General features: G+C 46.4%; 1 protein-coding gene across 2 annotated transcripts in view; it reads left to right on the plus strand.

Annotated features, from left to right (window-relative positions):
- The window catches only part of BIN3 (bridging integrator 3), a 188,610-nt gene that overhangs the window by 153,106 nt on the left and 19,142 nt on the right, over positions 1–16,362 (plus strand). For both annotated transcript variants that reach the window (XR_015300927.1, XM_086943619.1), the window contains exon 8: positions 486–620. Coding sequence is in view for 1 of the 2 variants with exons in the window: in XM_086943619.1 (XP_086799745.1) it covers positions 486–620 (135 nt within the window). In the remaining variant the exon portion in view is untranslated. The remainder of the gene's footprint in view (positions 1–485; positions 621–16,362) is intronic.

Below are 16,362 nucleotides of genomic sequence, written 5' to 3' on the forward strand. Positions count from 1 at the left end.
TGCCAGGCCTCCTGTTTTTCATGATGCACTTCATATGCTTTGTACGATACTCGAAGGAAAGCAACTTTACATCTATCCCTGGATCTTTTCCTGAGAGCCATCAGAAGGTCACCATGAGCCCTCGTACAAGAGTGGTCAAACCATTTGACAGAAAGAGGCGAGCAAGGCCGAGCAGAGGTGTGTAGTTACCTTTGTGTTGTAATTCACATAGGCCTGACCTCTATATAATGACTCACCTGAGTCTGATCATCTCTGTTTTGATGCATCTAGGCCTGATATACAGTGGGTCTTGACTCACCCTGACCTAATTACCTCTTTAACACAACGTAAACTGGCATTGTTAGTGGTGCAGTATGACACCTCTCTGCCTACTGATCTCGTGAGCCTGCTTACCCCTGTGTTATGCCCATTAGGCCTTCTTTCCGTGGCCATTTGATACCTGTTTCTTCATAGCTTGAATGATCATTCTGTCTCTTCTTCTCCAGGCTCGGGAAGAATTGAGACCTGTGAAGGAGGACTTCGAAGCCAAAAACAGACAGCTGCTGGATGAGATGCCCAAATTTTACAACAGCCGAACGGATTACTTCAAGCCCAGTTTTGAGGCCTTGATAAGGGCCCAGGTGAGTTTGATGAGTGTGGAAAAAAGACTTGCAATATGCTTGGTTGTGATGGCTCATGCTGATGGTCCTCCTGGTGTGCTAAGGAATGAATACTCCTTACTGTAGCCCAAAAGCGTTAAGTGCGTTTATAGACTGGCTTTGTTTGCTCTTCTGGTAGCTTATGGTGGAGGTTTCAATCTTGTTGGGAAAGTTTGTTTTCTATGTTTTTACTGTTTTACAATTTCCTGGTCCCTACCATCCCTAGGTGGAACATCATTCCACCTGTAGGTCAGTGCTGCTTTGCTTGTTCCATAAGTCATTTCTTCATGTATTTTAGCTGAGTCAAGCCATTGCTAATAAAGGTTAGTCTCCCCATCAGCACTAATTCATATTTACACAACCATGTTCCAACCCACCTTCCTTCAAATTTGTTGGACATATGACTTTAATGAGCGGTAACTGGCACTCATTTGCATAGAGTAATGGAAGATGAGTTTGGATGCATTGGCACTTGCACAATCTCTATGGCTCCTAGACTTGGGCCCTAATGCGCTGAGTGTTCTACTCATCAAGTCCTTTTTTCCCCAGTTTATCTCAGATACTGCTTTTCTACATCTTTTGTTTGTTCCCATATGCACATCATTTTTCCAGCACAAATGTGCTTTTTCTGCCTGGGAGATTTTCCTACTCATTTCTGTGTTTCCACTTAACTCACCAAGTAAAAAAAACAACTCTGGCCTGCAGTTCACTGAAGCTAATTCATATAGGTATATTAATAGTCATTGAGGTGTACTGTCAGGTAGGTAACTTCTTTGCTAGCTAAATCTCAACCTACACTCTGCTCGCCACCAGTTTTTAAGAGAAGCTTAGCACAGCAGCAAGAAGAAAAACCTGGTGTGTACCCTCCGAGTTAACACAAGGCTGTCTTGGACAAAGGTGACCAGTGTAGCCTGGTCCCCCGTTCACAATTCCCAGATGCCCACTGGAGAACAGCCTTGAGACAGTAAGTTTGTATGGACTTTTTAGTGATCTCAATATAATAACATACAGTTTAAGACACATTAGATCCTGTTGTTACCTTTGATATTGAGTAATTCGACTATGTTGTAGAAATAACCAGTATTTGTCAGATGGGCACGGCCCTAATCGATGCTTGAGGCACCTTTAACTACTTAAAGCATCCTTGGTGGACAAGGTAGACTAGAGGTGCAATGAAATGTAGTTGAGATGGTGGTGATACCATTTTATTTGTTGTGGCAGAGTTTTTACTAGTTGAATGTGTTATTATCTTCCAGTCTCTTAGTGTGTGATATGTCGCCCTTCTCACACCAGTTTTGGCTCTGGGAATATTTATTAAACAGGCTGTCTAGTAAGGGTTCTGGTGATCCATCTGCTACATCTATGTAGATAATTTACTCAAAAGTCAATAGAATACTCGAAGTCATCCACCCCATAGAGAGTTTAGCTTACAGAAGGCAAGTTACGAAAATATTACTTGCATGAAACACAGGCTCGCAGTTTAGTGTTGTAGATTTGCATGCCCTGCACTTTCCTGCTGTCTAGTGTTAGCTGCGGAGCATTGTAAATTGTGTTTCTGCAGAGTCTGAATGTTAGCTATAAACCTATGACTCATGTTGACATTCATGAAATCCATAACACACAGGGAAATAGACTTCTCCCTAGATTATTTTCCTACCCACAACCTCAAATTGTGAAGAACAGTGGTTGGGCTCTAGAACCAGTGATTGGTGCATGATAAGTAATAACGTGACTATCCCGGCTTCTCCGCTTTTCATAATAGTATCAAATATTTGGATGTATAGCTTCCATGATTTTTTTTGTATACTGCGCTTTCTGTGTTTTTTTCTTTTCCTACTTTTTGAAATTGCGAGGAATTTATTTAGAGGGATTCTTTCTGTATTTGATCTTATGACCCAATTTCTACTTAAGGCAGGAAGTTTTAACTTCTATTCTCCCCACCAGAGCCAGTTTGACCTCCTCCGTTCTCATGAAAGTATGAATAGTTCCTACAAGTCATTGTTCGGCCTCCCTGGTCGAAAGCAGTGGTTTTTGCTCTCTAGCTTGATTATGGTCACTCACTATATCTCTGTGCTCCCTGATATCTCCTCTCCACATTAGTGACAGTTGAGAATGCAGCAGCCTGGTTAATTCTTTAACATCCTTGCCACCTGCATATGACTGATTATTTTTCTAGATCTTCACTGCTTTGTGATAGCCAAAACATCCATCTTCAAGAGCCTTTGTTTCTTCCATCATGTCCTTGCTCAGAAAGTGAATATTGGCCTTCAGTCTAAAAGTCATCCTTAACGTCCATTCAGGTGTCTGAAAGTCTTCCACCCTTCAGTTATTAATTGGCCCTTGAATTTGTGAATGCAGAGCGGTTGTTGATTCCTTTCCATTTTTTGCTGCCAATCCCTGGAACAAGCTAATACTTAACCTATCTCTTCATGACAACCTTCTACTGCTCTGTAGCTCCTTAACACCTCTTCTCGTGCCAGCTAGTCTTCGTTTTCCAGTTTGTCAAGTTAGACTGGGAAACACCCCATTAGGTATTTGTTCTATAAATTCTTAATAATTCAGTCATTCATTGGTAAGAAGGTCTACAAAGCTCCTTCGGCTATCTCCTGTGGACAAAAGCAGAGAAGTTAAAGCACTGTGAATGCAACCTTATGATAGGAAAGTAAATACCCAGTCTGTAGGAACCGTAACATTCTCCTTCACAAAGGGAATGTGCTTCGCGGTTTGCCAAAGGCAGGCAGCTGTCTGTTTATGCCACCATAGGATATGGGTGTTAGAGGGGACGTCATTGGATGTTACTGTGAACAGAGAGGTATCACAGCTCACTTCTTACTATGATTAGGAGGATCAGGAGAAAGTTACCCCCCGCGTGGGGAACTTTCTATCAAGGACGCAACCTCCGAGGAAATCTTGACTCCATGCAGAGCTACATTCCCCTGCCTTGCCCCTCTCTAAGGCAGTTAAGCATCTGTGGGTACTGGGCACTATTGAACTAGTCCATCAAGTAGAGTTTGAATAAGGGGTCTAGGCACAACGTTTTGCCATGTACAGTAGGACCAGTCATTTGCACTGACAGTTAATGCTTTCCCTGGCACGTTTGGCACAGATCCTATCTGCACTCCATCTGGAGGCGTTACAGTGCCCTGGACCGCGATGATGAGGACTTTCCTTTTTATGTCGGATATATATATATCTATCTGCTCCAAAACACCAGCCAGTTGCACTCAAGAACGGGTGCACGCCAAGCGGGGGTGTTCTTGCGTCAACATAACGCTCATAGCTCCATCGGGTAATCGTACCCGTAACAGAAGACGGCACTCTCAGGGATGGGGGGGTTTCAAAACATTTTATTCCGAACTCCGGGCAAACAAGACGCGTGCAGAGAACGACGAAGGCTAAGCGCCAAAACGAGTCTTGTTTGCCCGGAGTTCTCCATAAAATCTTTTGAAAATCTAGAGCTATGATGTTGGCCGTGACAAGAGGAGCACCACCTTCCCTCTCGCATCTGATGGTTAATGAGAGAGAAGGGGCCGCAGAAGAAACACTAGTTTCATCTTGCCAGCACGAACTGCTAATGGATAAATTATGCGTGCAGCTCAGACTTTCGCCTTACTCAAAGGTAATACTTTATGGCAATTGACAGAGGGCGGGAGCCCACTCAGGGCGTCAAACTCACCTCACTGGAACAGGACTACAAAGACCAGCTCAGCTGGCGACCTCAATCTAGCCACGCCCACTGAGGCGGTCCTTTCAGCAATAAAAGGCAGGAAATGGAGTCCCAGTGAAGACATTCTTTCCCTCTGTGCACAGTCCCTGATGAAAAGGCGCTGAAGCCTTGAAACGCGTCGGACATCGCTAATCAATTTGAAGGTTCAAGTGGCACGCATCTCAAGGCACGAAAACCGGATGGCTGGGAGTTCGTCGTGTGCCCTTTTAAAGCTCGAGGGCTTTTGCTCATAGACATTTCAGCGCGGCTGCCCTTGGCCGTGACAAGAGGAGCACCACCTTCCCTCTCGCATCTGATGGTTAATGAGAGAGAAGGGGCCGCAGAAGAAACACTAGTTTCATCTTGCCAGCACGAACTGCTAATGGAAAAATTATGCGTGCAGCTCAGACTTTTGCCTTACTCAAAGGTAATACTTTATGGCAATTGACAGAGGGCGGGAGCCCACTCAGGGCGTCAAACTCACCTCACTGGAACAGGACTACAAAGACCAGCTCAGCTGGCGACCTCGATCTAACCACGCCCACTGAGGCGGTCCTTTCAGCAATAAAAGGCAGGAAATGGAGTCCCAGTGAAGACATTCTTTCCCTCTGTGCACAGTCCCTGATGAAAAGGCGCTGAAGCCTTGAAACGCGTCGGACATCGCTAATCAATTTGAAGGTTCAAGTGGCACGCATCTCAAGGCACGAAAACCGGATGGCTGGGAGTTCGTCGTGTGCCCTTTTAAAGCTCGAGGGCTTTTGCTTATATATATATATATATATATATATATATATATATATATATATATACGCAACGACTCGCAATATACTCGTTTTTCGAACGAAATCACGGGCGTGGACCAACTTTTTACTCTAGCATTATTTATTTCTTTAATCCCACTCTGTCAGACGCGTTTTGGCCGTCCAGATATATATATATCTGCATCTGCTCCGGTCACGAGGTCTCCCCACTGCAGTTGATGCAGGTCTGTACACCCGTATTTCGGATGCACATCAGGAACGGCGTAGCCCCTTTGCTTTTGCCAGGCGCAAGAAAAGCAGCAGATGACCTTTGCCTGTAACAGCAACCCGACGGATTTATATTACCAAAAGGAGAAATATAGCCTTTTCCAATATGGATTTTATTGAACCAAACTACCAAGACCACAATGCACGCGCCCGAGGGGGCGGGACTATGCCAATTAAAGAACGTGAGTGCACAACGTGAAAGGCTCTTCTCCGCCATTGCCGAAGCCAGTGAACAAGGGTATGACTCCTGAAACGCGTATGGCGTTAAACGGCAAAACGATATGCTGTGAAGAAAATTGTTATTTAGCTGCTGCCTGCCAAAGAATAAAGCGGCATACTTACACGTCGTGTGTGGGGTCTTCAAGCTTGAGCGCTTTCGTTTGGAGATATATATATATATATATATATCTCCAATACCTCCTCCTGGTCGAAAAAGGCACGGCACACTCCGGAGTTCAAAGGCAAGGGTTTTATTAAAATGATATGCGCGTGGTGCCAGCAGGTCCCTTGAAACGCTAAGGCAGACGCGTTTCAAGCCTTCCAAATGGCTCTCATCAGTGCCTGTTCCTGGGTCTCTGCGCTCTCTGTGCTGGTTAAAACGAGGTGCAGGTGAGTGGTGTATATATATATCACAAGAAACACCTCCGCTTTGCTGGGGGCCGCCGGTCCTGCAGGGCGAGCTCTAAACCAGGAACGGAGATCCTGGAAAACTGCGAGTTTGACCACGAACAACCAGAATGCACCAACAGTGTCTTTAGGATCGTGCATGTTAGTTCAATTGCTGCTTGATAGCGTGATAAACAATTATTAAGCACTATTGTCCCAAGTTGGCGTATTTACATACTGCTGCTTAGTGCCAGTTGTTGCCCCATGATAGTGAAGTAATTGCTGCATCCGCACTGTATATGTATATGTTCGAGGCATGTGGGCTGCTGAATTCATATCTTGTGCATAGATCGCTGCCTAGTGTTGGGTCCGGATGATTGCACCTTGTTGTCCTGGAAGAGTCTTTGAAGTATCACGAGATAGGTGGCTCCTCCCCTGGACTACAGTGCGCATGAGCATCTTCTCCATCCTCAGATTGTTTTTTTCCGCCATTGGGTTCGGATGTTATTCCACTACTCTAAACCAAAACTAAACTTCATTAAAAGGCCAAAAGGCCTTCGACGGTATTGCTCTCGCTCAGTACTTCTTGACTCAACCAAACTTTCCATCTTGATCCGGTCGTCGACGCGGGCGGTTGGGCCTTTCGACGCCATGTGTGCCTGCTGTCGATGGAAAGGAGCCCGTTCAAAAGGTGCCCACAATGCCACTCCAAATTCCTGCATACTGACAAACATACAGTATGCAACAAGTGCTTATCACCGGAGCACAACGAAGAAAATTGCCCAGCTTGTGCCAAATTCCGTTCGAAGAAGACCATCCGGATTCGACGGGCTGCTAGGCAAGAGATGGAGCGACCAGCACCGGAACCGAGGAACATCTTCGATGATGAACACGACCTCCCAGAAGTGGCAGGACTCGGATCTACAGATAGTCACCGTCGAGGACCAGTCGGACTCGGATGACCAGATCCCGCCGGGGCAAACCGTGAGTACACAGCCCCCATCGCCGCTTATCCCGAAACCGAAGCCTCCGGTCGAAGCATCGCCTAAAGGCCTTAGCCGAGATCGACAAGCTCCTTCAGAAGCCCCGCCTTCGGGCTCGGCTCTGAAAAGCCTTTTGATTGCCCAGGTCCACGTAACGTTCTCCCCAAGAAGGTTGTCGAACCCAAGAGGGTCGTCGAACCGAAGGTCTTCGAACTGAAGAAGGCCGTAGAGCCAAAGGTCGTCGAACCGAATAAAGGCGTTGAGCCAAAAGTCGTTGAGCCGAAGAAGGTGGTCTAACTAAAGAAGGTCGCCCAACCTAAAAAGGTTATCGAGTCAAAGGCTATCGAGCCGAAGAAAAGCCTCGAACCAAAGCGGGTCGTCGATCCAAAAGGAACTCACGACCCAATGAAGGCCGTCAATCCTAAAAAGAGTGTGGATCAACAAAAACAGGATCACACCACAAAACCCATCGACCCGAAAAAGTTGAGCACAAAAAGCGTATCGAACCAAAAGCTCTGGTCAATCCGAAACAGGTCGTCGACCCAAAGAAAGCCGGCGAGCCGAAAAAGACGGCTAAACCAACAAAAGACGTCAAACCGAAAAAGGTTACCGACCCCAAAGCAACAGTCGAGCAGAAAAAGACTCCACAACCGAAGGCCCTCAAGCCAAAAAGTCACAAACAAGTCAGTAAGCCAAAAACATTGGCGCCAAAGACACGGACAGTGGAAGAAGAACTCTTCCATCCCGATCTGGAATCCGAGGAACAATCTAAACTGTATATAAACCCTGCGACTGGCAAAGTTACAGTTTATTACCGGAAAAAGAGACCATTGGACACAGACACTCCTTCCCCTGTTCTCTGAAGAAAAAGGACTTCGGAACTTCTCCCTCTAGGCCTTTTACTCCTCCTCCTCCTTTCTATCCCAATATGCCTTTTGTGCCCTATTCCCCTACACATTCAGACTATAATGATGAGGATAACATAGGGGAAGATCCTCAAGATGACTTTAACGAACCAGAGGATCCACATCCACAGGATGACACATGGGAGGATCAGAATGATCCATATGACACACAACCCATTACTGATACCTCCCCATACCCTACAAAGCCGTCGCCTACCGACGACACCATTGTGTTTAACCAACTGCTAGATAGGGCAGCAAAACACCACAAGGTCAACATGCACACTGACCCAATAGAAGAAGATTTTCTATTTGACACTTTTCTTACCTCTGAGAAAAATGTCAGGACACTTCCTATGCTGAAAGCGGTACTAAAACACGCGCCAGATATATTCAAAGATCCAGCCAGTGCATGGGTACTCAATCCCTGGATTGAACGCAGCCCTGCTCGAACACCAGCCCACTCTCCCACCTGCACGCGAATTCCCTGGTCAGTCATGCACCTCTGACTGCCACCCCCACCTCCACCACCTACCCCACGATGGACAACATCATGGCCACCCTCATTCAGATCAAAGAAGACATACACATCATCAAAGAACTACTTTCCACACACCCATACACCCCTCACCCACCTCCACCTCCCCTCCCAACTTGTCCCCTACCCCTCCTGCTGACTCCCTCACTCAACACACCCCACACCGGGCGTCAATCCCTGCTCATATTCGCAGAAACTGCCCTCGTCCCCCTCGTCGCCCCTGCAACCCCTCCCCGCCCAACTTGTCCCCCACCCTTCCGATTAACTCTCTCACTCAACTCTCCCCACACCGAACCTCAATCCCAGCTCGCAATCGCAACAACCGCCCTCATCGCACCCACAGCCCTACTTCTGACCTCGACACACTCACCCTTCTCCGCTCCTATGACCCAGCCCCCCAAAACCACACAACCACCTCACACCTCACCATTCCCACGATACACTCAAATCCCCTTAGGCCCCCCACACTAAACAGCAGATTCTCTATCCCCAATAACCTTAGAAAAGTCCCTCTCTCTCTAGAACCCTCTACCACCCTCAACACACCCCGTCTCAAATGCACTCTCCTCAACTGCAGATCGGCCTCAAAACATTCCGCCGCCATTGCTGATCTCCTCTTATCGCTGGACCTTGACCTAATCATCCTGACTGAAACATGGCTATCTGAATCTTCGTCACCTATAATGGACATTCTGGTTCATCCCAACTACCACATTATCAGGCTCGACCGATCAGGCAAAATAGGTGGTGGAAGCGCATGCATCTACAGGAACAACCTCTCTGTTCTGAAAGTCAATACCACCTCCTTACCATCCCCAACATCCTGGGAATACATCTGCCTTGACATTATTAGTGAGGGCAAACCGATATGCTCTCTCCACAGCATTTACCACCCACCCAGGGACAACCTCACCTTTTCCCAACAAATCATGGATATGATCTCAACCAATTCCGGACGGCAGCTCACCCAAATATACCTTGGTGACTTCAATCTCCACTGGAACGATCGCAATGACGCGGTGGTAAATAGTCTTAAAAATGTCCTCGATGCTCTTAACCTCACCCAAATATGCAACAGCCCGACCCACGAGAAAGGCTCTATCCTTGACCTGATCATCTCCAAAGAGGACTCTATCCAACTCAAGTCCATCCAACCCTGTGACTGGTCAGATCATCATATTGTCACATTCTTCATCAATGAAAAAGTCAAAGTTAACCCGGCTCAATTCTCTAAGCCCAAAGTCTGGAAAAGAGACATGAAAAAACTCAACCTAGGCTCTTTGCCCCCTAACAGTCGCAATCTCCTACACCCACCGACAGGCGCTACGGACGTTCAAACCCTGACTGACCACTATCTCAACGCTATGACCCCAATAATTAATGAGGCTGCGCCTATGCAGCTAAAAAGAGTCTCTAATAAAATCTCCAACCCATGGTATGACGGGAGTCTCAATGAGGATAGACGAGACATGCGAATGGCAGAGCGCACCTGGAGATCAGCTCCCTCTGCACTGCACCTAAAAGCTCTAAAGAAAAAGAGAAACGCCTACTTCAGGAAAATAAAACGCTCAAAATCAGATTTCTTCAGCCTCCAGCTCGACCAAGCAAAAAACCGCCCGAGAAAACTGTTTGAGCTAATCAGATCACAATCCAAGGACCAACCCCAACCACTCAACACTATGCGTGAAGCACCCTCCTGTGAAGACTTCGCTGCTTTCTTTATCCAAAAAAACTGACAACATTAAGAGCGAGCTACTCATTGACGCAAGCCTCTACTCCAAACACCAGTGCTTAGCACCCACTGAACCAAAAAACAGTGCTACATGGTCAACCTTTGGCACATACTCGGAAGAAGAAATAGACAAACTGCTCAGCACCCTGAAACCATCCAATCACCTCACGGACCCCCTTCCTGCTACCGCAGTAAAAGACTTTACCCCTTTGCTCCTCCCTCTCTGGACTAAAATTATCAACAGCTCTCTCCAACAAGGAAGCATACCTGACTCCCTCAAAGTTGGACAAGTCACACCTCTTCTAAAGAAACCTACAGCCGACTCCTCTGATCTCAACAATTATCGTCCCATTACCAATATTCCCACTCTCGCCAAACTGCTGGAAAAATGCGCACAACTACAATTGACTAAACACATTGAACAATTTGATCTCCTCAACCCTCACCAGTCAGGCTTCCGAGCAGGACACTGTACAGAAACTGCTATGACTCACATAATTGACGACGCACTTCAAATGCTAGACCAAAACGACACATGCCTCCTCATCCTTCTTGATCTCTCTTCAGCATTCGACACCGTTAAACATGAGAATTTACTAGAACTACTAAACACAAGAATGGGTCTATCTGGAACTGTTCTCAAGTGGTTTACTTCCTTTCTTCACAACAGGTCGCAGAAATTCAAGAGCAACAACCTGATGTCCTCGCCAATACCTGTAACGCTAGGCGTCCCCCAACGATCCTCTCTATCCCCAACTCTGTTCAACCTAGTTATGGAGCCTCTGACCACCTTGCTACAAGCATCCAATGTACACTTTCACATTTACGCCGATGACACCCAACTTTATCTCAAATTACAATCCCCCAAAGACATCCTGCTCCTGAACTCAACGATCAGAGGCACCCAATCCTGGCTTGCCGATAATCATCTCAAACTCAATGCCCTGAAAACAGAGTTCCTTCTGATCTCACCTCCAGCGAAGATCTCCACCACTAAAATTTGGCTTAACCCCTTCGACGCTGATGACGAGCTGGGCTCGTCATGGCGTAGCCCGCTCGCACGCTGATGACGAGCCCAGCTCGTCACATAACATGCGATTTACGAAAACTCAGCGCAGGAGCGGAATTCCGCTAGCGCGCATGGAGTTAAACACCTAACCGCACTCAATGTCCAACCCACCATTGTGGACTCAGCAAAATCTTTAGGCATAACACTCGACACCAATCTCAACATGCAGCAACATATCAGCAAGGCAACAAAGGGAGCGAACTTCCAAATCAATACTCTGAGGAAACTTAAACCCTTCCTCCCAGCCAAAGACTTCCAAACCGCAGTACAAGCACTAGTCATCCCTCGAATAGAATACGGCAGCATCGCCCTCTGCGGACTCCCCCTAACTACAACCGCACCCTTAAGAGCTTCTCTAAACGCTGCAGCGAGACTCATCACTGGCTCAAAAAAGCACTCCCATATTACCCCTGACTTGAAAACCCTGAACTGGCTGCCTTTTGAAGCCAGAATACATCTGGAAATCGCCTGCATGACACACATGGCGGTTCACCTAAACTCACCCGGCTACCTCGCTCAGAAGCTGACAATCTCTGGCGGAGCTAGAAATACCAGAGGCACAAACAATCTGCTGCTAAAACCTCGAAGATTCCGGAAGGAAAAAACATATAAGCGCTCCTTCTCAGGAATGGCGCCTAGGATCTGGAACTCACTCCCTCCCGAAACCAGGCTTATCTCTTCCACTGCACTCTTTAAAAATGAAGTAAAAGCTATCCTTATGGCTAAATACACTTGAACTATTATCTCGAACTCTGTTAATACTCTGCACCGATCTATACTACATGTCTGACCCCTCTGATTATTTGTATTAGTTGTCTTATTACTCACATGATTGGCTTTGCAGCCACCTATTTGTACTGTTTGATCTATTGATTTATCTGTTTGACTATGCTCCCTCATGTACCCATCCTATGTAAAGCGCTCTGATATCTGCAAAGATCTTGTTCGCGCTATATAAAACTTTCAAAATAAATAAATAAATAAATAGAAAAGAAATACAAGGGCCCCTACAGACCCTGCTTACATTAAAGGCCAGTTGCCTTTAGACTCACTGGTAGTAGCAAACGCTCGCAAAAGAGCAAACTCGCAAACGACAGGAGATGCTCCACCTCTTGACAAGGAGTCTAAGATATTGGAAGCCTCAGGCAAAAGAGTGGCCTCACAGGCTTCGAATTCATGGAGGATTGCAAACACGCAGGCTCTACTAGCTCGCTACGATAGAGCACACTATGACCAGCTTGAGGGTTTACTGCAACACCTGCCAGAACCTTACAAAGCTCAGGCTAACGACCTCATACTAGAAGGCAAATTTATTGCCAATGCTTCCATTAAATGTGCGCTTGACGCAGCCGACACAGCAGCCAGGTCCATTAATACTAGCTTATTACTACGCAGACACGCGTGGCTACGCATCTCTGGTTTTAAGAATGAGTTGCAATCCACCATCCTCAACCAACCAGGTAATCAAGACTTCCTGTTTGGCCCTGCAGTAGATACCATTTTAGATAAAATGAAAAAAGATACCGAAACTGCTAAATCTATGGGCGCACTGCAGTTTCAACAACACAGAGGTTCCTTTCGTCGCTCCTCCTACAGAGGCACCGCACGAGGCAACACTCCACAGACTTCGTCTACATATAAAAGCAGCACCCAAAGCTCCTTTAACAAAGGCTCTAACAGGGGAGGTTATAGGGGCAATAATAACAAGGGCAGAGAACGTGGTGGCAATAACACCAGAGCCTCCACTGCCACCAAACAGTGACCTCATCACACTCCCTCCAGACCATCTAACACCAGTCGGAGGCAGAGTCAAACAATTCCTACCAGTCTGAAACGCAATTACCACAGACAGGTGGGTGAGACAAATTATCCAGTATGGTTATTGCCTGGAACTCACTTCTACTCCACCCAACACACCACCCAAACACCGTCCTATGTCCAAAGAACACATCGCCCTGTTACAACAAGAGGTGAAATCCATGCTAGAAAAGGGGGCCATAGAGCCAGTCCCTATTCAACACCAAGGGACAGGAATATACTCAATATACTTCCTTATTCCCAAAAAAGACGAGTCCCTCAGACCAATATTGGACCTCAGACCGCTGAACCAATACATACTCTCGGAGCACTTCCATATGATCACTCTACAACAAGTACTCCTGTTACTCCAGCAAGGCGACTTCCTAGCAACATTAGACCTCAAGGACGCATATTTTCACATACCATCCAGCTCACAGAAAATACCTCAGGTTCACAAGAGAAGGTCAACATTATCAGTTCAAGGTTCTCCCCTTCGGGGTAACCCAAGAGTATTCACAAAATGTCTAGCGGTAGTAAATGTACACCTCAGAAGGCAACACATCCACGTGTTTCCATACCTGGACGATTGGCTCATAAAAGCAAACTCGTACACGCAGGGTGCAAGCCATACATCTCAGACACTCTAGCTGCTACACAGCCTGGGTTTTTCCATAAACTACCCAAAATCGCATCTACAGCCCTCCCACATACAGCAATATCTGTGAGCTACAATAGATACCTCAGTAGCAAAGGCATATCCAAATTCAGCCAGGATAGCCAACATGCAGACTCTCATTCAAAGATTTCAGCCACAACACTCTTTGCCAGCTCGAGTGTTCATGCAGCTCATAGGCATGATGGCCTCCTGCATATTCATTGTCCCTCATGCCTGACTTCAAATGCGTCCACTGCAAGAATGCCTAGCACGGCAGTGAAACCAACCTCAAGGACAACTGAAGGACCTAGTGTTGGTAGACAGTCGCGCTTACAACTCTCTGCAGTGGTGGAACCCACAAAACCTTTCCAAGGGGTGACTGTTCCAAGAGCCGGATCCATAACTAGTACTAACAGCGGACGCATCACTGACAGGTTGGGGAGCCCACTTACTTCAATACACAGTCCAAGGGCTCTGGACAATCAAACAAAATAAACTGCATATCAACCAACTAGAGTTGCTAGCAATATTTCTGGCACTAAAAGCATTCCAGAAATACTTGTACAACAAGGCTTTGTTGATCCAGACGGACAACATGACAGCCATGTACTACATCCAGAAACAAGGAGGGACACACTCTCCACAGCTGTCCCACTTAGCACAGAGCATATGGAGGTGGACAATTCAGAGAAACATTTTTCTCCTAGCAGAACACCTGCCAGGGAAAGACAATCAAGTAGCGGATCTGCTAAGCAGACACGGCCAACAGCTACACGAATGGGAGATTCACCCCCAAGTTCTCCAACCATTCTTCCAGAAATGGGGGCACCCAGAGATGGATCGGTTTGCCACAAACGAAAACTCAAAATGCCAGTACTTTGCCACCAGGTTCCCACATCCGTTGTCACAGGGCAATGCGATATGGATGAACTGGTCAGGCAGATTTGCGTATGCTTTTCCACCAGCTCCACTGATTCCGCTGGTGGCACACAAACTACGTCAGCAGTCACTCACAATGATCCTGGTTGCTCCCACATGGGCAAGACAGCCATGGTACACAACGTTCCTGGAACTTTCAGTAGTTCCCCATTAAAAACTGCGCCTCTCGCCCCATCTTTTAACTCAGAACCATGGAGAAATCGAACACCCAGATCCCAATCAGATGAACCTAGCGATCTGGCTCCTGAGGTCTTAGAGTTCGGATACCTTAACTTACCTCCTGATTGCATGAACATTATCAAGTAGGCAAGACGGCCAACTACTAGAGCATGCTATGCAGCTAAATGGAAAAGATTTGTAATGTATTGCAACAATAACCAAATCAATCCATTAGATGCTTCCATCCAAAACATTATCTGTTACCTCTTGCATCTTCAAAGATGCAATCTAGCATACTCTTCTATGAGGCTACATCTTGCTGCTATAGCAGCATATCACCATAACACCTTCCCTGTTTAGGGTACCACCAATCAAGGCTTTTATGGAGGGTCTTAAAAGGATAATCCCTCCAAAGCACCCTCCTTCACCAGTCTGGAACTTAAATTTGGTACTTATCAGACTTATGGGACCTCCTTTCGAACCACTCCACTCATGTGAATTGCAATTTATAACATGGAAGGTGGAATTCTTGATTGCCATTACCTCCCTCAGGCGAGTAAGTGGGCTTCAGGCACCAACAATTCAAGAACCCTTCATGCAAGTACATGCGCATAGGGTAGTACTTAGGACCAACACTAAGTTTATGCCAAAAGTCATATCCACTTTCCATATCAATCAATCAATAGAACTGCCAGTTTTCTTCCAAAACCCACAGTCAGTAGCTGAAAGAGCCCTACACACACTAAATGTAAGGAGAGTTCTGCTATATTATGTTGACAGGACTAAATCATTTCGGAAAACAAAGTAACTGTTTGTTGCTTTTTCACCGCAACATAAAGGTAATCCCATCTCCAAATCAGGAATAGCCAGATGGATAGTTAAATGCATTCAGATATGCTATCAAAAAGCTAAACGCACTCTAACAGTTCCCCCAAAGAGCACGTGTAAAATGGGGGCATCCATGGCTTTCTTAGGGAATATTCCCCTTGAAGACATATGTAGGGCAGCAGCATGGTCTACCATACACACTTTCACTAAACACTATTGTGTAGACGTGCAATCAAAGCAGCAAGCTGCTGTAGGCCAGGCTGTCCTTAAAACTCTTTTTCAGACTGCTGCAGCTGATACAGGTGACCACCGCTAGAGGAGATACATCTATACAGTTTATGCACTAGATATGAATTCAGCAGCCCACATGCCTCAAACGGAATATGCTACTTACCAGTATGCATCTGTTCTTGGCATGTAGGCCTGCTGACATTCATATCGCCCACCCTCCTGCCCGGTGCCTTTTGCACCTGCAGTATTCTCTCCTGCAGTATTCTCTTTTGCATGGCCATCTCTTACTTTGTTTTTCGCCATTCTGGCAGAGATGGAGTATAGCAATCTGAGGATGGAGAAGATGCCCATGTGCACTGTAGTCCAGGGGAGGAGTCACCTATCTCGTGATACTTCGAAGACTCTTCCAGGACAACAAGGTACAATCATCCAGACCCAACACTAGGCGGCGATCTATGCACAAGATATGAATGTCAGCAACCCTACATGCCAAGAACAGATGCATACTGGTAAGTAGCATATTCCATATATATATATCAATCCTG

The sequence above is a fragment of the Lissotriton vulgaris genome, chromosome 11, assembly GCF_964263255.1.
Source record: "Lissotriton vulgaris chromosome 11, aLisVul1.2, whole genome shotgun sequence".
Taxonomy (NCBI): domain Eukaryota; kingdom Metazoa; phylum Chordata; class Amphibia; order Caudata; family Salamandridae; genus Lissotriton; species Lissotriton vulgaris.